Genomic DNA, 22,162 nt, shown 5'->3' with positions numbered 1-22,162 from the left:
AATAAATCTGCCCCTGTGTTACTAAAGTAGCTATGCAAGGCAGCATAACATTAAGCAGAGACGCAAACCCTAATTATACCTGTGTAAATGCTTCATCTGTCAGTAAACCAATAATACTGTATCTCTTTCACACTGGCTACCCGGCAAATACCCAGCATTTTTGAGTGCCGGGTCATTTCGCCAGGTGCAGCTTGACCCCAATTCACACCACCCGCAAATTACTGGGTTAAAGCTTTTCAACCTGGGAATTTGCTGAAAAAGTCAAGTGGTCTCGTTCACTGGAACCCGCTTGAAAGGAAGGAGGCTTTGTGGAGTCACACACAGCGGAACAGGATCTGGCCACTGCCGACTGGATTTCAAGTAGAACACAGTCCACAGTGCGCACACATACATCAAAATGTATGTGTGTTCACTTTGAAATCCGGTCGTCCCGCCATCCTGTCCAACCGTAGCAAGCTGTGGTAGGAACCGGCGGCTGTGGCCCCGCCGCACATGTGTGGGCGGCCACATAGGGGCCTTTGTGCAATCTCCTTCCGGCCAAGTGGGTCTCTCTGAACAGGACCTGCTGTAACGCAATGTGTCACAACTGAAGGGCTGGATGAAGTCGTGTGGTGTGTAGCAACCGGAGACGGACCAGAGGAGGAAGGATTAAATCGTGCAGGTTTAATAATAGAATTCATAAATAGAACAATACACGCTTGAATACTTTGTCAAGTGGCAGTTTAGCAGTAATAAGAATTGAGCCGGCACGGCACTTTGTAAAGAAGAAAAAGTTCATTTAAACAATGACAGTTCAAGCACTGCGGACTGCAGGCTGGGGTCTTGGGAAATGAAGAAATCCGGAAAGAGAATGTACTTGATGGTAATGAGGGATCCTTGAAGACTGAAAGAAGATGGATGATGACAGAAGAATGGGAAGTTGCTTGGAAGCAGACGACTTGAAGAACTTAGGCCAGGAAGCTCAGGGATGCAGGCAGAGACCAGACTGTGGAGAGATCTGGCAGCGATGGGGTTAAGCTGAATCGAGACCAACACAGAGCACTGAAGCAAGGCACCAAGTCAGGAGAGGTGAGTCAGAGAGCCGGAGTCAGCTGGGAGCTGTGAACGCCTCTGGAGACTCTTTGTACTGACACTGAACAGGCCTAGGCAGATCCCCTATATCCCTAGAGGGCGGCTGCCATTGGCTGTCAGGTCAGTATGGGCGGAAACCTCAGACAAGGACCAATCTGCTATTTGCCCTTAATCAAGATGGCGACGCCGGCCTCCCGGCGCCCCTACAGCACATACCACTACACTTGCTGGCGTCCCACGCTGCCTGCTGCCCACCAGACTGCCGCTGCCTGCTGCCGCTGACCTGGAGACCACTACACGCTAGCCGACGGCGGGCGCGAACGGGTGAGTAGTAAGCCCGCCGCGCACCGCCGCGGCTGCGTGTGACAGTACCCCTCCCTTTCTGGGTGACCCCAGGGCACCTACGCACCTTGTGTGGATTTCTTTGAAAGAACTGTCTCACCAGACGAGGAGCATGAAGATCTGCAGCATCAACCCAGGAATTCTCTTCAGGACCGAATCCAAGCCACTCTACCAGATACTGAAGATGGGTATTGCGGCAACGTGAGTCGATAATGCGCCTCACCTCGAACTCTGTTTCTCTTTCCGAGCCAATTTTGGGCGGTTTAGGCACCTTCTTCTGATATAAGTTCAAACGCAAAGGTTTCAGAAGAGACACATGGAACGAATTTGATATTCTTAAGGAAGGAGGGAGCTGTAGTCTGTAGGCCACCGGATTAATCACCTGAGTGATCGGGTACGGCCCGATGAACCGAGGAGCCAGCTTCATGGACGGTAACCGAAGGCGTATATGGCGGGTAGACAGCCATACTCGATCTCCAACCTTTAACTTAGGAGCTGCTCTTCTTTTCCTGTCCGCCATCCTTTTATATCGAGCGGATGCTTTGAGGAGAGCTGTATGGACGTCTGACCAGATCTTTGCAAACCGTTGTAGGGAAGAAGCAGCTGCAGGGACTTCGGACAATGAGAGATCTGAGAACTCCGGAGATCGGGGATGCTTGCCAAAGACAGTGAAAAAGGGAGTGGTGCCGGAGGAAGAATGATAAGAATTGTTGTGCGCAAATTCCGCCCAAGGCAGAAGGTCTACCCAGTCGTCTTGAGAGGAAGAGACGAACAAACGAATGAAGGCCTCCAAGTCTTGGTTGACTCGTTCTGTCTGCCCGTTGGTTTGTGGGTGGAAAGCAGTGGAGAACTTGAGCTTGACTTGTACAGCAGAACAGAGGGCCCTCCAAAACTTTGCGACGAACTGCACGCCACGGTCCGAAATAATCTCTTTGGGCAACCCATGGAGTTTGAAGATGGTGGAAATAAAGAGCTGAGCCAACACTGGAGCAGATGGAAGACCTTTCAATGGGAAGAAGTGCACCATCTTTGAAAAGCGGTCGACCACCACCCAAATTACTGTATGCCCCTTGGAGGGAGGAAGTTCGCAGATAAAGTCCATAGACAGGTGGGACCATGGTTCTGTTGGTATGGCTAGAGGTAGAAGAGGACCGACAGGAGACGTTCTGGAGGACTTATGCTGAGTGCACTTTACACAGGAAGCGACAAAGGAGTTTACATCACGACGGATGGTAGGCCACCAGTATGACCGCAATAGGAACATTAAGGTCTTCTGTGCCCCGGTATGCCCTGCGAAACGGGAAGCGTGTGCCCAGGACAGCACTCTCTTCCGGAGATTGAGAGGAACGAAGGTCTTGCCTGGTGGAGGCGAAGCCTGGACTGTTACTTGAGCAAAGACCAGAGGATCGAGAATGGGTCGAGGAGGAGTCTCAAGATCAGCGGAAGTTTCAAAAGAGCGTGAAAGGGCATCGGCTTTGGCATTCATCGTCCCGGGTCTGAATTTGATTTGAAAATCAAAGCGTTCGAAGAACATGGCCCAGCGGGCTTGACGAGCTGTAAGACATTGGGCCTGCTTGAGGAATGAGAGGTTCTTATGGTCGGAGTACACCGTAATTTTATGTCGTGCCCCCTCCAGGAGGTACCGCCACTCCTCTAACGCTGATTTGACTGCCAGTAACTCCTGCTCTCCAATGGGGTAATTCTTCTCCGCTGGAAGAAACTTCTTGGAAAAGAAGGCACAGGGATGAAGCACCTGGTCCTCCCCTCTCTGTGACAAGATTGCCCCTACCCCCTCTGAGGATGCGTCCACCTCAAGAATAAAGGGTTTGTCGAGGTTTGGCTGGAGAAGGATTGGGGCGGAGACAAAAGCATCCTTTAGTTGTTGGAAGGCTTGAGAGGCTTCAGGTGACCACTGAGTTGGATCAGAGCCCTTACGGGTTAGAGCAGTAAGAGGTGCAGCAAGGGTGGAGAAGTTCCGGATGAAACGACGATAGTAATTTGAAAAGCCCAGGAACCTCTGGATGCCTTTGAGCGTGGTGGGCGCTGTCCAGTCTAAGATGGCTCTTACTTTCTCTGGATCCATCTCTATCCCAGTGCTGGAGAGGATGTGGCCAAGGAATGGAATGGAGGTAACCTCAAAGACGCACTTGTCTAGCTTGCAGAATAATTTATTTTGGCGAAGGCGCCGCAAGACCTCAGCTACTGTTTGCCGATGGAGATGGAGGTTCGATGAGAAGATGAGAATGTCATCGAGATACACCACAATGGAATGATACAACAAATCTCGAAATATATCATTTACAAATTGTTGGAAGACGGCTGGAGCGTTGCAAAGGCCAAAGGGCATCACCAGGTATTCATAGTGGCCGTCTCGGGTGTTGAACGCCGTCTTCCACTCATCTCCAGATCGTATACGGATCAAGTTGTACGCCCCTCTTAAATCCAGTTTAGTAAAGATGGAAGCCCCTCGGATTTTATCGAATAATTCGGTGATCAGAGGCAAAGGATAGCGGTTCTTGATCGTGATATCGTTCAGGCCCCTGTAGTCGATACACGGGCGGAGGGTTCCATCTTTTTTTTTCACAAAGAAAAACCCCGCTCCGGCTGGCGAAGTGGACGGGCGAATGAACCCCTTATCCAAGTTCTCTCGAATGTAGTCAGACATGACTTTGGTCTCTGGCAGAGACAAGGGGTAGATGCGGCCCCGCGGTGGGAACTTCCCAGGTATCAACTCTATCGGACAGTCCCAGGAACGATGAGGCGGCAGGGTATCGGCACCTCCTTTGCTGAAGACGTCAGAAAAAGAAAGATATGGTGTGGGTAACGACAAGGGTGGAGCTGGTGAAGATGAAAGACTGGAACCTCCTACTTCTTGAGGATTAGTTTGATGGAGTGGAATGACACGAGGCATGCAAGTAGTTAGGCAGTTCGTACCCCAGGCTGTGATCTCCATACTGGTCCAATCAATATGAGGGTTGTGCTTAGTAAGCCATGGTAGGCCCAGGACTACCTGGTGTGAGGACTGAGGAAGGACAAAAAATTCTAGAGTCTCTTGATGTAAGGCACCGACGAGAACTGTCACTGGATCGGTTTGAAGGGTGATTTGCCCGCTGCTGATGCGACTCCCATCTACTGCAGTGAGAGCCAACGGATGGGCCAAAGGTTGCACCGTCAAGGAATGTTGAAGAACGAAAGAGGAAGAAAGGAAGTTCCCGGCTGCTCCGGAATCTAGTAGAGCCTGGACCTTGATTTTTCCCTGAGGGCACACAAGAGTAACAGGAATGGTAGGCACAGTTGAAGAGGGAGATGAAAGCAGAACTCCTAACCTGGCCTCCCTCGGGGAGGTTAGGAGCGGTCGTTTCCCGGACGCAGTGGGCAGGAAGACAACAGATGAGCGGAAGAACCGCAGTACATGCAAAGATTCTCACGACGTCTACGGGATTTTTCTTCAAAGGAAAGCCGAGAGCGGTTGATCTGCATGGGTTCGTCTGGTGGTGTGGTTGTGGAGGACCCAGGTCTAGGAACAGGAACAGCGTTGGTGGTGAGACGAGGGCGGAGACGGTCGGAGCGACTTCTCTCTAGTTGACGCTCCTGCATCCGTAGATCTACTTTGTTGCACAAGGAGATGAGTTCAGCCAAAGTAGCAGGAGAGTCATGGGTAGTTAATTCGTCCTTGATACGACCTGCCAGCCCATTCCAGAAGGCGGAGACGAGAGCCTCTTCGTTCCACTTTAGTTCCGAAGCCAGAGTCTGGAACTGCACAGCATATTGTCCCACTGAGCGACTACCCTGGCGAATTCTCAGGATCTCAGTAGCGGCAGACGACACTCTGCCAGGTTCGTCGAAGATGTGACGGAAAGAGGTAATAAAAGCTTCATAGTCATCGAGCAGGGAATCAGCACGTTCCCAGAGAGGGGACACCCAGTCCAAAGCTGACCCTGCTAGGAGAGACACAATATAAGCCACCTTTGCCTTGGAAGTAGGAAAGTGAGAAGACTGTAAGGTGAAATGCACATCGCATTGGTTCAGAAACCCACGGCATCCTTTCGGAGAACCATCATATTTGCTGGGGGTTGGTAATTGCATGTGATGAGGAACTATTGGTCCAGGTGTAGGAACAGGGACTGGAACCTCTGGAGCTGGAGCCACAGAAACTGAGGGAGCCGCCGGGGGCGAAGCCAAGACCTGAAGGAATTGAGCCACTTGACGTTGGGTAGCCTCCACTTGCTCCAGACGAGCCATGATGCTGTGAAGTGCGTCCGCCATGGAAGCCTGTTCTTCACCCGACTCCATCGGGTCAGTACAAACTGTCACAACTGAAGGGCTGGATGAAGTCGTGTGGTGTGTAGCAACCGGAGACGGACCAGAGGAGGAAGGATTAAATCGTGCAGGTTTAATAATAGAATTCATAAATAGAACAATACACGCTTGAATACTTTGTCAAGTGGCAGTTTAGCAGTAATAAGAATTGAGCCGGCACGGCACTTTGTAAAGAAGAAAAAGTTCATTTAAACAATGACAGTTCAAGCACTGCGGACTGCAGGCTGGGGTCTTGGGAAATGAAGAAATCCGGAAAGAGAATGTACTTGATGGTAATGAGGGATCCTTGAAGACTGAAAGAAGATGGATGATGACAGAAGAATGGGAAGTTGCTTGGAAGCAGACGACTTGAAGAACTTAGGCCAGGAAGCTCAGGGATGCAGGCAGAGACCAGACTGTGGAGAGATCTGGCAGCGATGGGGTTAAGCTGAATCGAGACCAACACAGAGCACTGAAGCAAGGCACCAAGTCAGGAGAGGTGAGTCAGAGAGCCGGAGTCAGCTGGGAGCTGTGAACGCCTCTGGAGACTCTTTGTACTGACACTGAACAGGCCTAGGCAGATCCCCTATATCCCTAGAGGGCGGCTGCCATTGGCTGTCAGGTCAGTATGGGCGGAAACCTCAGACAAGGACCAATCTGCTATTTGCCCTTAATCAAGATGGCGACGCCGGCCTCCCGGCGCCCCTACAGCACATACCACTACACTTGCTGGCGTCCCACGCTGCCTGCTGCCCACCAGACTGCCGCTGCCTGCTGCCGCTGACCTGGAGACCACTACACGCTAGCCGACGGCGGGCGCGAACGGGTGAGTAGTAAGCCCGCCGCGCACCGCCGCGGCTGCGTGTGACAGCAATGTGTGGCCCCAGCCTATCTGACAGTCATTTAGTTGTCACACCTGTGAATAAAGGAAAAGTTTCCACAAAACCCCCCTCCAGCCAATCAGAGAATAACAGCATTCGAGGCTCTTTGCATTCTCCAGGTTCATTGGCTTGGACACTCCTAGAAGCAACCGCCCAGAGAGCTTTAAGTCAACATACTGCCTTCAGCATGGTTCACATTATAATTTATCAAGGTTGTTAGCTGGAGCTGAGGAAATTTGAGGGTTAAGAGCATGTCACATTTACCAATATTGTACAAGCCTCGGCTCCTCACCTTAATTACATTGTTCTTACAATCCACAACTCTTTCAAAGGTCTGACTGAGAATCTCTATATCTTCTCGCAGCTCCTTGGCCTTCACCTCTCGCAGTACAGCACGCCACTGTACATTCAGCTTGTTCAAATTAATACGGCTGCTGTTTTCCTCCTTAGTCAGCTTGTCCTGTAAGAGGAGACATAATGACAAAGCTTAAAAGTGCAACATGGGTGTAAGTGTATCTGATGTATGAACCTACGATGTATACGTGACATATACCAAGCACAATGTTACAGGTGCAATTCTGCACAGGTATTACACATCTACTAACTATGCACATGCACAGAATCGTAGGTAATTAGTGAACACGTTTTGCGTCTGCGAATTTGAAGGCAAATGCATTTGTACTCAGCATCAGCCCATATGCGTAGAAACAAATTTATGTTAAAGACTAAATGGATGGTATACTGAAACAAGTAAAACAAAGGGCCTAATTCAGCACTGATCGCTAAATAGAAAATTGACAAGCCGTTTGTCGTGCGAGTGAGCGTGTGCTGCATTCGTATTGCGCATTTGTTGCCGCAATTAGTGAATCATAGAAGTCGCAGTTTGAATGACAGGAAGCAACAGGGGTGAAAACATGGCGTTTTCTGAGTGTGTTTATGAAAACGCATGCGTGTCCAGGAATTTTGGGGTGGATCTCTGACGTCAGTGATGGCCACCTCCAAAGGTGTGATTCTGTCCAACACAATAAACTAGAACCCCATTACATTTGGCCAATGGTCTCACAACAGACTGAGGGGCCCATTTATCATATAATATTTACGGCTGATTCCCTGAAAACACACGTTTTCGGTAGTTAAACGCAAATATTAAGTATCCCCCATATGTATGTAGGGGGGACCACAGCAGGAATCTTTGATACCTGCTGCGCTTGCTGCCGCTCCCGCCAACATCGGGTAGCATCAATGGGCCTGATTCAGACCTGTTCGCTAGCCCACCACCGTGTGAATCCCCCCGCTAGCATGTGAGGGGATGTGTACGCTAACACAGCCCCTCGCATGCAGCCGCACAGCTGAAAAATCATTCAATGATCGCTCACCATCAACTAATTTTTTTTGCCCTTAGTGACATGTCAGCTTGGACTGACAGCTTGGACTGTCAGCTTGGACTGACTTTTCACTGAGACGCTCTCCGAATTCAGGCGGGCACTGACTTCATGTGACGTCAGCCACCTGCCCCAAGCAGGCATCGAGTTAGCAGGGGAATGCACAGTGTTTTTATGGGAATGCCCATACAATGCTGGGCGCTCCCCTGCTCACCCCCATTCCACCTCTCCTGAGCGAACGGCTCGGCGAGTGTGAAACTCTCCAAAGCCAATCGCTCCTGGGGTTTGAGTATGTGCATATTCGCGCATGTGCAAACACCGAACATCGGGGACGGCGGCCAAACTTGGACCCTAGCGAACGGATCTGAATTGGCCCCAATGTTTGTATGCACCCTGACATAAATGTTTTATAAACATTGAAATGTCGGTTGGCATAACCGTCAGCTTGTCCCTTGTGCATTGAGTGCTGCTGTGATTATCTACTCTACACGGTTCTGGCATAAATAGTAGGCAATGTCTAGGTCGACAATCGCTACGTCGACCACTAATGGGTGACAGTGAGTAGGTCAACACCTATAAATGCTCAACATTCTCTTGATTCACAGTGACTGAAGGTCGACACAAGCAAAAGGTCGAAATGAACATGGTCGACACAGGCTTTTATGATGTCTATGTTGACATATGTCAACAGAAACACAGTATAAGTGTACCTAGTGATTGTTGATCTAGGCATTGTGGACTTGTCGATCGGATACCCTCTATACACGGACTTCCTGACAAGCTTGTCACCGCTGGAGGGCGCCTGCATTATTTGGATTGTTACTTATGCTGAGGAGTGCTGCCTGCATCAATGGTTACATACAAAAAAAAGTATATACATCTCTAATATAACATGCTTACGTGGAAATAAACCTAAATATATGAAAGATATGTATTCACTTTTGCCTAAACAATGGCTAGATATTACGAAACATGATCTGACATGTTACCATTTTTTTAGTTTGAGGAGTTATATATTCAGTATTCAATAAATATTACTACATATTCCTGGTAATACTCTGCAAAATAACTGTTATTAAATACCTTAAGGAACTGCATTAACATGTCTTCTTTCTTCTTATTCTGCTCTTCCTCCGCCAGCATCTTTTGTTGCATAAACAGTAATCGCTCCTCCTCCGACATACGGCTTAATTTGCCTGATTTTTTCCCACCTTTTTTTGGCATGGTGGCTCTGTTATCTGAGGACAAGCAAGGAAAGCTCAGGACGCGTGGATTGAATATACAGCGCAGCAAGTTCCATTGTGCTTTATAATTGGAAATAGGGATAAAACCAACTGGGTAGTTACAGTTGCTCGCAACTGTAACTCGCAAGCGTACAATTATCATTTAAAGCACAGGTCTTCAACTTGTGGCCCTCCAGATGTTGTGGAACTACATGTCCCAGCATGCCCTGAGGTTTTTTGGCATGCTCTTATAGGAAAAAATGTGGCAATGCATGTTGGAACATGTAGTTTCACAACATCTGGAGGGCCACAGGTTGAAGACCCATGATTTAAAGTTTGCTTATTATTATAATTGTTAAATTCTTATAATTATTACAGAACAGTAATGAGTTTTTATTACTATTGAAGCACATTTGTTCCCAGTACATAATGGGAAGCATTCTGAGACAATTTTTGAAGGTATCACTAAGGAGGCCATAGATAACTCTCAGGAATGTGTTTTCTATTTGATTTCTTTAAACTATTATTATTATTACTACTACTACTTCTAATAATAATAATAATAATAATTTTATTCATATTTAACTTTTATCCAGCAGGACTCAAAGTCGCTTTACAAACAAAAAAAACACATTTTACAAAGTATTTCGTATTACAAGTAGAAAACAACAAAAGGTGAAATAAAACCTATAGTGCACAATACGCATATGCAGGGTGGGGCAGATATTTTGGGTAATAAATTCCATAGGCTATATATTGCACAAATCAAAGGTACCTGGTGAGACAGTCATCTTGGGCGCAACAAGTATGATTAACCTGTGGACAAGGTCACTCCTACAGGTGATTGCACAAAGTATGGCGGTAGCAGTTTCCTAACACTTGCAATAGAGGCCTAACACAACAATCAGGCCCAGAACTATTACATTACCACCATGAGCATGCCAGGTGAAGCAGCCATGGTGGGCGCTCCACAAAGTTTACATTGTGGGTCTACATGTGTAGTTACAGCCCTGTATGAGCCAATGAGGTGGGAGATGTTCAGAATGCTAGTTAGATAACTACCAGGGGACAGGCACCCAAATGGACAGCTGCATGCGTACCCACAGGGATACCAACATTTACAGGCATACCCCAACAATAGAGCTACAGGTAAGTGGCACATATGGGGGGGGTGGGGTTTCGATGGGCACAGCAGATGGCAGCATTGGCGTGGCTGCAGCAGAAGATTACAGGGGCTTCAGGCCTATCCAGATGACGAAGCTAAGTGGGCCCCTTCACCTTGTGGGCCCCTGGATATTTGCCAACCTAGTCACCCTGTATTTGATTTTCACTGCCTTTCTGCATGTGATGTCCTCTACATGCATTTTCAATTGCAGTATAGTTATTTCTACCGTTTCTGATTTACTGATGGCATAGTTAAACACTCCACAAATACAGGACATACTTATAAGGGTATTCTTATCCTTTACAAGGGGTCCGTCCGCAGTGACTTTTAAAGTGTATAGACAAGAACAGTATGTTTACACAAACTTTTATAATGTGTTTATGAGGAGCTTAGCATATACATACCAGCACGCACAATACCATGTGATATCAGAACTTTTAATTGCCTGCACTGACCACTGTACACACATCTCCATGAGTTTATTGTACTGAAAATGTAGCGTGCATTAGAATTTAACATGCATAATAAAACTAGCGTATGCATGCCATTTTATACAAATCTGTTTTGCTTCCATAACTAGTTTGCATTCCATAATGGTGCACATCTTTTATCAGCCATAAAGTCAGTGCTAAAGAAATGCAGGCGCCAGGCTGGAGCAGGCTGGGTTAAGGTCTTTTCGCGTTTCCATCTATAGCAGGAAATTAGTGTTAGGGGCTACTAGTGTCACTGTCAGTTCCTAGGGATCACGTTGTCCAGTAAACAAATGTGATTGGCATTATGCTCTAGAACCTATGAGAATTCTCATGTTACTATATAAGAGTATGCCTAGCATTACTAATTACCGATCATATTCAGTGTAGGAATAATCTGTCTTGATCAGAGGACTGACGTCATTATGGATTGAGGGAGACAACTGTGATACATATGCAGTACTGTACATAGCACTACGTGACAGTGTAACAAGCAGGGTCCCCCGGCCTACCCATTGCCCGATGCACCCCATATACCTCAATGCCCGCTGTGTGTGGCTTCCTCCCGTCTCCTAGCAACAGCAAACGCTGATCACGTTGCGGGAGGTGTGCAGCACGCATGCGCAGCATCAGGTGGTTCTTGCGTTGCTTCAGGCCACGTGGTGTACGAGCGGCCAATCACAGCGTTGGCTAATGATGCCGATTTTTAATGTGCTATTGAATATTCGGAAACGTTAAAGCGACTGTCTGTGTCTGCTAATACAGGAACAGAAATCCACCCGTTTCCTTCTGATGGTGTACACAGGCTTCTAAAATATCCGTCGGTTTTAGGCGCCTAAATAAAAAATGGCCCGGTTTTAGGGCCGCTATCCATGATTGTGTAGATCATGGTATAATCAAACTGTAAGGTACAACAATTATGGGGGTATGGGTGAAAACCGGACCAGGACAAAACCCCCGGACCGCCGGACCAGACAACAAACTCTGCATTTTGGAGCTTGTAGCCTCCGGTCCGGGGGGTGTCCTGTTCGGGGGTGTCCTGTCCGGAGGGCTGCCTGTGTCACCTGTCACCAACTAGAGGAGGAGGGGGTAGAATAAACCCTCCCTGTATGGTCCGGGCAAGTAGCAAAAACCGGACGGTCCGGACCACATGGGGAGGCTGTAATCTCCTCTCCACCATGTCCCTGGTGATAGCTATAACAGGGAGCCCCCCGGACAAGACACCCCCCGGAGAGGACACCCCCCAGACCGGACCCTACAAGCTCCGGACTGCAGATTTTGATGTCCTGTCCGGCGGTCCGGAGTTTAGTCCGGTTTTTACATAGTCCCCAATTATGGGGTCTTGCGACTAAAGTGGTTTAAGCCTTGGGGAGACTTAGAACGTTAATTATAATGTATGTTTTATTAAAATGAAACAATTTGATATATGGATATAACATTTTTCATCATGGCCTATGTGATATGTGATTTTAAAATAATTGTTCAAGTGGGAAATTATGGGCAATATTCAATTAACCAAGGTTATTTACCATGGTTAATTACCTCCCCTGTGGCTATTCAATTAGCCCAGATATATGTCTAACCAACTCTGAGGTAAGCTTGCATTATTTTACTCTATCGTACCCTCAAAAACATAGCTCATATGTTTTTGCCTGAAAATGTAAAAATGCTGGGGAGCAAAAATTAGAGACTAATTGAATAGCCTAAATAAATATTGGAGCAAAAATAGTCACAAAAAAACTCCAAACTTCGAGGAATCTCGCACTTGCTGCTTGAAGGGGTTACTGTTCCTGTTGCCTTCCATCAAAATCACAGCTATCCCACACTATCCAAATGCTTCCTATTTCCCTGACCCTTTCAGATATTAAAGCTTTCACCAAATTATTCACATAGTTTTTATGGAAAGGAGGCCACCCTCACATTGCCGTTACCAAACTGCGTCTTCCTAGGTCTAAGGGAGGTCTAGGCTTACATGACATACTTACCTTTATGAGAGCGGTGCACTTTAGAAACATCAGTGACTGGCTTCTAGATAGACAAACCTACACCCACCCACAAACTGAATCTGCTAAGTTTGTTCCGCTTTCAGCAGCGGATCTCCTCCATACCCCAAAACGCCTTATCCCGAGCTATATCCGGAACAATATGCTATTTCGTGACACCTACATGGCTTGGCGAGGAATATGTACAAGTCTGTCTAGGTCTTATAAATGCTGTAAATATGCCCTCTTCCTGGGTAACCATATGTTCCCCCAGGTCTGGATAATTCCTTGTTCTTGCACTGGAAACAAAAGGGATTGCCAAAATCAAAGATGTCTTTGACTCTGGAGGAACAATCCTCCCATTTAACACCCTACATGAAACTCTTGATATCCCTAACAAACAATTCTATATGTGTCTCCAGGTCACCCATTATGCACGCCCCATTATGTTACAAGGTGGAACTCCCACCTCCCCTGATGTACTTCATAATTTATTGTCTGTTGTATTACTCCAACCATATTAAACCAAGTATCTCAGCTTGGATCTTGTTGGCATGTCTCCCTCACGTGCTTGGAAATGGACCCCGGAGTCTTGGAGGTCTAACCTAGATGATCATCTTACACATTATGAGTCTTCTTTGAAATGTCTCCGCTGTACTTGGTTACAGGATTAATAGAATATATATATCCCAGGCCCGCAGATGACATGTGACTGATGAGTCTGGTAACTGCCTCAAGTGCAAACGCCCCAATGCGACCTTTATCCACAACTTCTGGTTGTGCCCAAAACATAAAAAAGTTTTGCTGTAAAGTAGTGTTTTTTATTAATGGTGTCTTCCACTTACACCTTACTAGTAATTCCTTGGCTCTTCTATGTGCAAATTTCAAAGAATGGGACCTTGGACCTGACAGAAAACAGATCATCCCTCTCCTAACTGTAATTGTAACCTAGCGAAGAAAGTTCTCTTATGTAACTGGACTGTATCTACTCCCCCATTTTTGGGTGCAGTAAAAACCCTGCTGCTCACTACACTATATTATAACAGACAGGCTATTGTGCCAGGCCTGGAAAAAGGAGTAGCTTCCTTTTATAGAAAATGGGGACCTTACATAAAGTCCCTTGACTCAGATACACAGATCAAAACTTTAAAAATATTAAAATCCACCACCTGATATTTATATAGGAACATAACCTGAAAACGAATTTATTTTTATTTAAACACATTACTGTCTTATTGCTTCCATCATGGTTCAACAGCCGGGAGCATTACACCCAGGATAATGTTGCCCTTGCGGTTAACACTGATCCCATTATATCACAGTATGACTGACTGCCCCCCTCCCCTCCTCTCCCCTCCCCCCCCCCCCCATATCTCTTTATTGATGTTTATTAGATTTATATAAGTTTTGCATCACAACTGGCTTTGCTCTTTCATACTAGATAGATCAGGGTTGCCGACTTTTACAATCTCCTCTGTCAGCATCACTTCTGGGGGCGGGGCCTGAGAGACATCATCAGTCCCTGCCCCCCGTAATGCAAATACCGCAATACGCAGGTCTCCGATGAGGGGACGGGACTAAATATACGCTATTTGCATATTTAGCCCCGCCCCTTCCGCCGAAATGCTGCGAATTGTGGCAATTTAACATTACGCCCACCACAAGGTACACGAGGGGGGAAGGGGACAGCCGGAATCCGGGAGGGTTGCCCCCCTTTCCGGGGGACATGGAGGGGGACCCGATTTTCGGGATCCTCCCGGCCAACCCTGAGATAGATCTGTACTGATCTTCTTTTCTGTATCATTCATGTTTTTTGTTTATGCGTTGTTACACGTACAGCAGGTCTTTGGGTTACGGCTCTATTTTACTGCCTGCATTATCTTTACATCTAATCCTGCTGTTTACTTATCGACTGTTTTTTCACTTTGTTCTACTCTGTTCTAATTTCGACCTGTAACACCATACCCGATGTAATGTTGTAAACTGTTTTGTGTCTTTTTGAAAACAATAAACATATTTTCCAAAAAAAAATCACGGCTGCCACAGAGTAGAGCACTTGATACAGCGGCACTCAGGTAAGAAATAATCTCGGACACATGCCACAAGTTAACGTGTATTTCACATTCTCATCAGGGCGAGTAAGGCCGCTCAAAGCAAATGCTTCGAAAACTAGTCTGCTACCTTGTGATTGCCTCTGTGTTTGTGCATGTGTGAGAGAGAAAGAGATGTAGTTTCACTCACTGCCAACAGATGGCAGTGTTTCGAAGACACACAAACGGACACTAGACATATCTATATAGATGATAGTAGGTATACAAGACGGCACTCACCAAGTAGCAGAGAAGTAGTTCAGGGTCCAGAAATACAGCTGTGCTCATAAGTTTACATAACCTAGCAGAATTTGTGATTTTCTGGCCATTTGTCAAAGAATATGATTAACTCACAAACTTTTCTTTCACTCATGGATAGTGGTTGGGTGAAGCCATTTATTGTCAAACAACTGTGTTTACTCTTTTGAAATCATAATGACAACAGAAACTACCCAGGTCCCAGTCGGCTCAAGGGAGCACTGAGCGCGACTTCTCCACGGGAGAAGTCACCGCAGTTTATGGGGACCTTAAGTCTGGTTTCAGTTGAGGATGTACAATAATTAAATTATGTTTGTGTTTTCTTGCCTGGATTCTGTAAAAAACAATGCAATCATTGCAAATGTGCGATCTGATTACTACACAAACGTTAGTCACAGAATACGTCAGTCAAACCTGTCTGTCTGTATAATGGAAAGTTTGTTTTAGGATCATACTAATGAACCTTTACATTTAAATATTCCGCAGCGTCTATAAGGGGCAATGTCTGATGGATGAGCAGCAACCCAGAATTTGATAGTGATAGCGACAGATTCTCTTTATAACCCCCAGTGTGTTTATATTTTATTGTGGCTTAAATGGGAGTTTTGTCCCAAACCTTCAGAATTATTTTTTCGAATGCTTTTATTATAAAGCGATCTTACTTTGTTGTAATGTAGCATAGAAAAGAAAACACACCTTTTTCAGTTCTTTTTATGTTTTTTTTATTTCAGAGTTTTGTTTTACTTTTTTATAAGAATTAGGTTACCTCAATAATAATAATAATAATAATAATAATAATAATAATAATAATAATAATAGTAATATTTTTGTAGCAATCTTTGACCAGTATCCTATTAGCTGTGCCTTATTAGAGTGCTGGGGATATCCTGTTAGCTTAACCGCCAGGACTTATTGGGGTTTGGTTTACGTGCCTCAGTTAGGCAAAGCCAAATCCCCATAAAGTGCATTAAATAATGCGATAAGTGTCGCTAATATATATTGACCCCCAGCTTTTTGCATATCTTATGTATTTTAGGCTGAAAAATGGGGGGGGTTTCCGCGAGACAATAAGATATGAATACACATTACACTAGAGTTGCCGGCTTTCTTATTCTCCTCTCCGGAAGAAGCCCGGAGAGGAGAGTTTCAGTAGCCGCTCAGGGGGCGGGCTTAAGCGTGACATCACTAAGCCCCACTCCCATGCTAGTAAACCAGCGAATTCAGGGATCTCCGTGGAGGGGGCGGGGCTAAAATGACGCGATTGTGTCATTTTAGCTCCGCCCCCTCCTCTGGGACCCGAGGATTGCGGCATTTTAATGCCGCGATCCAGGGGACAGCGGGGGTCCCCCCTGAATCCGGGAGGGTTGCCCACCCTTCCGGGGGGCCGGGAGGGGGACCCGATTTTCGGGAGACTCACGGAAATTCCAGGAGGGTCGGCAACCCTGCATTACACACCAAAAAAAAAAAGCCTTTTTTTCGGTAGAAGTGGTACACCATCGGGGCGAATATGATATTGCCTTGTTACCAATAGAACTCAAGGCTCATGACAGATAGAATGAACATAATACAGTACTGAAGCAATGAAAAATGGACATTAAGGAAATGGATTGAGTAGACAGGAAAGGCTTGAGTCTGATTTGAAGGATTCTGGAGTGAAGGCCTCCTGAACCGTGCTGGGAAGCGGGGAAGCGAGCACAATATTATTTTGTTTTAGATTCACAGAATACTGATTGAGTTGATAATTTTTGTAAAATATATTCAAATTTAGTCAGCATAGGCATACAAACAATGGAGGGGCATTTATGTAATATATCTATATACAGGCAAGTGTGCAAATGGTTTACTACCACATGGTCCGAAAACATAGCTGTATGTTTATTGGCTTCTGACAAAAAATTAATCATATTGTATTGTGTATGTGCGTGTAGTATATTAAATATATTAATATGCTGGAAAAGAAATACTAAATATAGCACTGTTATTTGAAATACACAAGATATATGTTGTACTGCACATATTCAGCTTATCACCAGAAGAGGGCATGCAAGTTTAGAGTAATACAGGCTCAAAGGATGTGTGTTGTCACAAAATGCTGAATGATTTTTTTCTTGTTTAGGAAACAGTTATTGCTTTTACTTTTCTTTTTATAAGGGATCACCCAGTGTCCACAGTGCCATATGTAGGTGAATTACAATACATGAGAGCTAACGTTGTAAATGGATAGAGTGATGAGAAACAATAGTAGCTAAAGGGACATTGGACTTGAGGCAAGTAAAAGAGGTCAATGGTACGGCCGTTGTTCAGTTCTGGCGGCCATATCTCCAGAAAGATATTATACATTTGAGACTGTACAAAGAAGGGCAACTAGAATGGTGCTTGGCCTACAGCACAAAGGAAAGGCTAAAATATCCATAGTTGTCTACCCTCCTGCATTCTGCTGGAGACTCCCTGAAATAGCAGCAATCTCCCTCTCTCCCTCATTAGTCTAGCAATCTCCCTCATTTCACCTAACCCACATGACACTGTTACATTTTTGGGGAAAAAAGGAATGAGACACAGATACAGTTACATTGAATCATCAGCGCCATTTACCAGCACTTTACCAAGTATAGTAGCTCTTACTAACTGCTTTGGGGCTCATCTACATTTGGATATAAGTCAATTTAAATTACACACCCACGCTTCTAGGTGCCATGTTCACAAGTTTTTTCACAATCTCTCCATATATGGAATTAGACACTCCCTTTGGGTGGAGCATGACACGCCCCCTCAATGGGGCACTGTGCAAAAGCAACTATAATCCCCCTGAAACTAGTTTTCAAAAGTAGGCAAGTATGATATTAACATGTACTGTATGGTTTGGAACAGAGAAGGCAAAGAGGAGACATGATAGAAACTTATTTATTTCTTAACAGTTTCTCATATATCTCACACATATTTCGCAGTGCTTTACAGAGTAGCTTGCACTCTATATTCCATAACACATGTCAGTGGACCTAAAGAAACTATTACTTAACAATTGTTTCATTAACATAACTTGTGAGAAGGTGATTATTTCCTATCAGTGATGTCTCCCCACATCCCAGTTTACAGACGACATGTACTAATGATTTATTCAGACCTCGCTATGAGCGTATAAACCTATTGTTTCTTTAACTAGGACAATTTAATAATTACTACTGTATATACAAACCTCAATCATTCTAATCTTATCTAAAAAAAAACCACAATAGGCTCATAATTACAAACAGAACAAAAACAGTAGGCAAAATGAGCATACAGTACACCTTTATTGTGTGTGCAATGTACAAGTCACAAAGAATGGATTTGTCTGTAAAACAAGTTCCTGCACACTGGTAGCACAAGTATATCACAATGTTGTGTTTGTGGAATATTTTTTATGTTTGCCCCTCCATAAGGGTATTTTTGTACCATTTTATATTTGCTGTCTTGCAGTGCAGGCCCTGCACTTGTTTCCTTCGGGCACAATCCGTGGTGCGATGTCCCCTGCAGTGGCGTAACAAGAAATAATGTGCCCCCCGGCGGGAAAATGTTGGCGCCCCACCACCACCACCACCACCGTGGCTGGTACAGATATACCAGGGTGGCAGGGGGAGGCGAGGTGGTACCCCGTACCTGTGGATGCGGCGGCGGAGGGAACAGAAGGGTGCCGGGGAACCTGGTGCGGCATCCGCAGTGTCTGGGAACTGAAGCGCTGAGAGCGGACACTGCGGATGGATAGAGGCGGCAGAGTTTGACAATTCAAAAGATAGGCTGCTGATTGGCTGAGTGTGCACTCTCTCTCAGCCAATCAGCAGCATTGGCCACCGCTGTCTCCGCCCACAGTGTCCGCTCTCAGGGCTTCAGTTCCTGGACGCTACGGCGCTGTCCAGGTAGGGCAGCGTGCGGGGTGGGGGAGGGGTGCGTAACAATGACGCTCACAGACCCCCATCACCCCCACACTTAGTCAGCACCTCCCTGCCGTTGCGGGGTCTGCGGCGCTATAGTTACGTCACTGGTCCCCCGTATCCCTCCTGTCCCTGTTCAGCGTCCCTCGCCGATTCCATGCTGGCCCATCGCTGTGGTCAGCTGACAGGCTGAACCAATTGCACTGCTCGCTGACCTGTACTCTGACCTGTACACCTGATCTCTAGACCAAGGTGTACACAAGTACTTCCTGGTTCTGGTTGCTGCTGTGACTTGCAGCCAATCACATCTGAGCAAGGGGGATATAAGCAAGGCTCCCAGCATTCCAAATGGCCTTGAACAACTGTTCTGTTCCCTGTGTGCTTGTCTCCAGTGTCAGAGTTCCTAGGCTCCAGGCTATCCTGTGCTCCAGCGTTATAACCACCTGTAACTTGCTGCTGCTCCAGTACTGTTGCTGGTTAACCCACCACCTGCCAGTTTGCCTCCTGCTTATTTCATCCCAGCGGTTGAGTCGCATCCAGCCATCACCAGCAGAGGTCACCACTGGCTCCCAGGCCAGCTACCTCTTACAGGCCAGCCTTCCAACATTGGCTCCCAGGCCAACTACTTGCTACTGTGATAAGCCAGTGATTAAAACCATCTGTGTCCTGATAGTCGACAATCATCACCAGCTCCCAGGCCGTCGACATTCCTTACCGGCTCTCAGGACGTCAACATCCCTCTCCGGCTCCCAGGCCGTCGATATCCCTCTCTGGTTCCCAGGCTGTCGACATCCCTCTCTGGTTGCCAGGCCGTCGACACCCCTCTCCGGTTCCCAGGCCATTGACACCCCTCTCCGGATCCCAGGCAATCGACACCCCTCTCTGGCTCCTAGGCTGTCGATATTCATTTTCGGCTCCCTGGCCGTCATCAACTGTCAAAAAAACTGAGAATGGTATCTAGCTATCTCTAGGTATGACACATCTAGTAAGGTGTATATATATATATATATATATATATATATATATATATATATAGAGAGAGAGAGAGAGAAGCGGTGGTGTGGCACTCGTGGCCAATGTTCAATAATCAGGAGAAGACGCCAATTAGTAACAACGTTTCAATTTTATGTAAATTTTCATCAGGTTATAACATACAATAGATTAGACAGTACCTTTATAGAGACAGACACCGGGGAAAGTGAAGCTGAGTCGCTCGTGCAAAACAGGGGAGCCGCCAGAATGACGCCAAATGATGACATCATACTGATTGACAGGCTAGGTGCGAGAATGGTAACTATGGAAACGGGTAACAACAAATTACGGGTGCATGAAGCGTATCAAACGCAAGAATGGGGCTAATCTACTTGTCAGACTACCGCTAATCAGCTTCACTTATGTTACCGGTATACGCTAGTATAGAGGGCAAAGGAAACAGTAAATGCAAAGCTTCATATATTGAAAAGGCAATGAAAAATACACATCGTGGGTAGCAAACAGTTAGCAACAAATTTCATAAGGCACAATATATAGCGTATGACATAAAATTAAGGATATGTAGCAACAAATATATTTCTACACAAAACGAAATTGTTATATGTAAATATCATTACAAGATGAAAGAAATACTTTAAAGATATAATGTTGCAAAAGGTAGAATCAAGATGACAATAGCAGCATATGAAGAACACTCTTGAATACATGGAAACATTATGGCAGTAGCAGCAAAGAAAGAGAATATTTGGGCGCCTGGTCGACATGCACAAAGAGACGACATCGAACATTTTAACCATTTTTAGCCCAGAGATGTCCTGAAAAAGGAGGAGAAAACCAAAAGATTAAAGAGGCTTTGTATGGAATAAACAATTTATCTGAAGACTGAGAATGAAAATTGTTCATTGAGGCCTTTAGGTGCCATTGTGTCGAGGCGGTGAATCCACCGCGCCTCGCAGCGTAGCAATTGCAAGCTACGATTGCCCCCTCGTATATTGGGGGGAATACAGTCTATCATTCTATATTTTAGACTGGATAGAGAGTGTTTTTTCTCGGCAAAATGCCGGGCTACCGGGTGGTCACTAGAACCTGATATTAACGCTTGGCGAATAGTGCACCGATGCATTGCCATTCTCTCTTTAAATTTTCTCTCGGTCTTCCCAATATAGGAAAGACTGCACGGACAAATGAGTTGGTATACTGTAAAGGTGGAATTACATGTGAAGTGGTGGCGTATCTTAAAGGTTTTGCCCGAGAACGGGTGGTTGAAAGAATCACCTGGTACCATAAATTGGCACGTTGTGCAGGGACATCTGAAGCACCCTTTCTTAACAACGTTAAGCCAAGAACGGGTGACAGGGTCAGGGTTAAATGAGGTATTGGTTTTCACCAATAGGTCTTTGAGGCTACGCCCCCTGGAATAGCAGGGCATGATCCTATGATCGGACAGTGGTAAGGTATTATCACTGGAAATGATAGGCCAATTAGTTTTAATGAGTTTCGATGTAGCATTAGATGCTGTATTAAATCTATTGACCCAGGGCAAGACCTTGGAAGTAGTATCTTTCTTAATTTTAGATTGTAGTAAAGACGATCGTTCTATTGCGAGAACTTTAGTTTTACATTCAATGAGATCATGCCTATTATAGCCACGGGAGACAAATTTTTCAATGACAGTATCGAGCTGAGAGGCACAAGTGCTGATATCATTATTGATGCGATGGTACCGCAGCATTTGCGAATAAGGTAAGGAGTTAATGAGACTGCGTGGATGACAGCTAGTCGGACCTAGGATCGTATTACGATCGGTTGATTTGACATATACACTGGAGGACACTACACCATTTTTTAAGGAGACATCCACATCTAAGAAGTGTACCGATGTTTTAGAAATTTCGAAAGTAAATTTAATGACATTGTCAGTACCATTATGTACATTAATAAATTCTCTAAGAGGGGGAGGTCGTCCAGGAAGACCCCCCACGAACAAGAAAGCTTGATTTTTAACCTCTCCTCCTACGAACTGTCTACTAGCGAAATTAAACTCTTAAATCATGGCCTTTCCTTCGTCCCCTCTGTGAGCTTCGATGATCTCCAATGG

At 45.7% G+C, this 22,162-nt stretch overlaps 1 protein-coding gene across 3 annotated transcripts in view; it reads right to left on the bottom strand.

Moving 5' to 3' along the window:
* DRC2 (dynein regulatory complex subunit 2) overlaps positions 1-22,162 on the bottom strand; it is a 78,170-nt gene that overhangs the window by 16,512 nt on the left and 39,496 nt on the right. The window contains exons 1-3 of one of the 3 annotated variants that reach the window (XM_083169069.1): positions 11,371-11,451; positions 9,059-9,213; positions 6,886-7,053 (exon numbers count right to left, since the gene is read on the bottom strand). In XM_083169069.1, the coding sequence (XP_083025195.1) occupies positions 6,886-7,053; positions 9,059-9,199 (309 nt within the window). In that variant the 5' untranslated portion in view covers positions 9,200-9,213; positions 11,371-11,451. Of the gene's footprint in view, positions 1-6,885; positions 7,054-9,058; positions 9,214-11,205; positions 11,226-11,370; positions 11,452-22,162 lie in introns of those variants that run through there. The other 2 variants (XM_083169068.1, XM_083169070.1) reach the window with 2 other exon arrangements.

This window comes from Crinia signifera, chromosome 2 (genome assembly GCF_055691185.1).
Source record: "Crinia signifera chromosome 2, ASM5569118v1, whole genome shotgun sequence".
NCBI lineage: Eukaryota > Metazoa > Chordata > Amphibia > Anura > Myobatrachidae > Crinia > Crinia signifera.
This window is presented reverse-complemented; position numbering and strand designations above follow the sequence as displayed.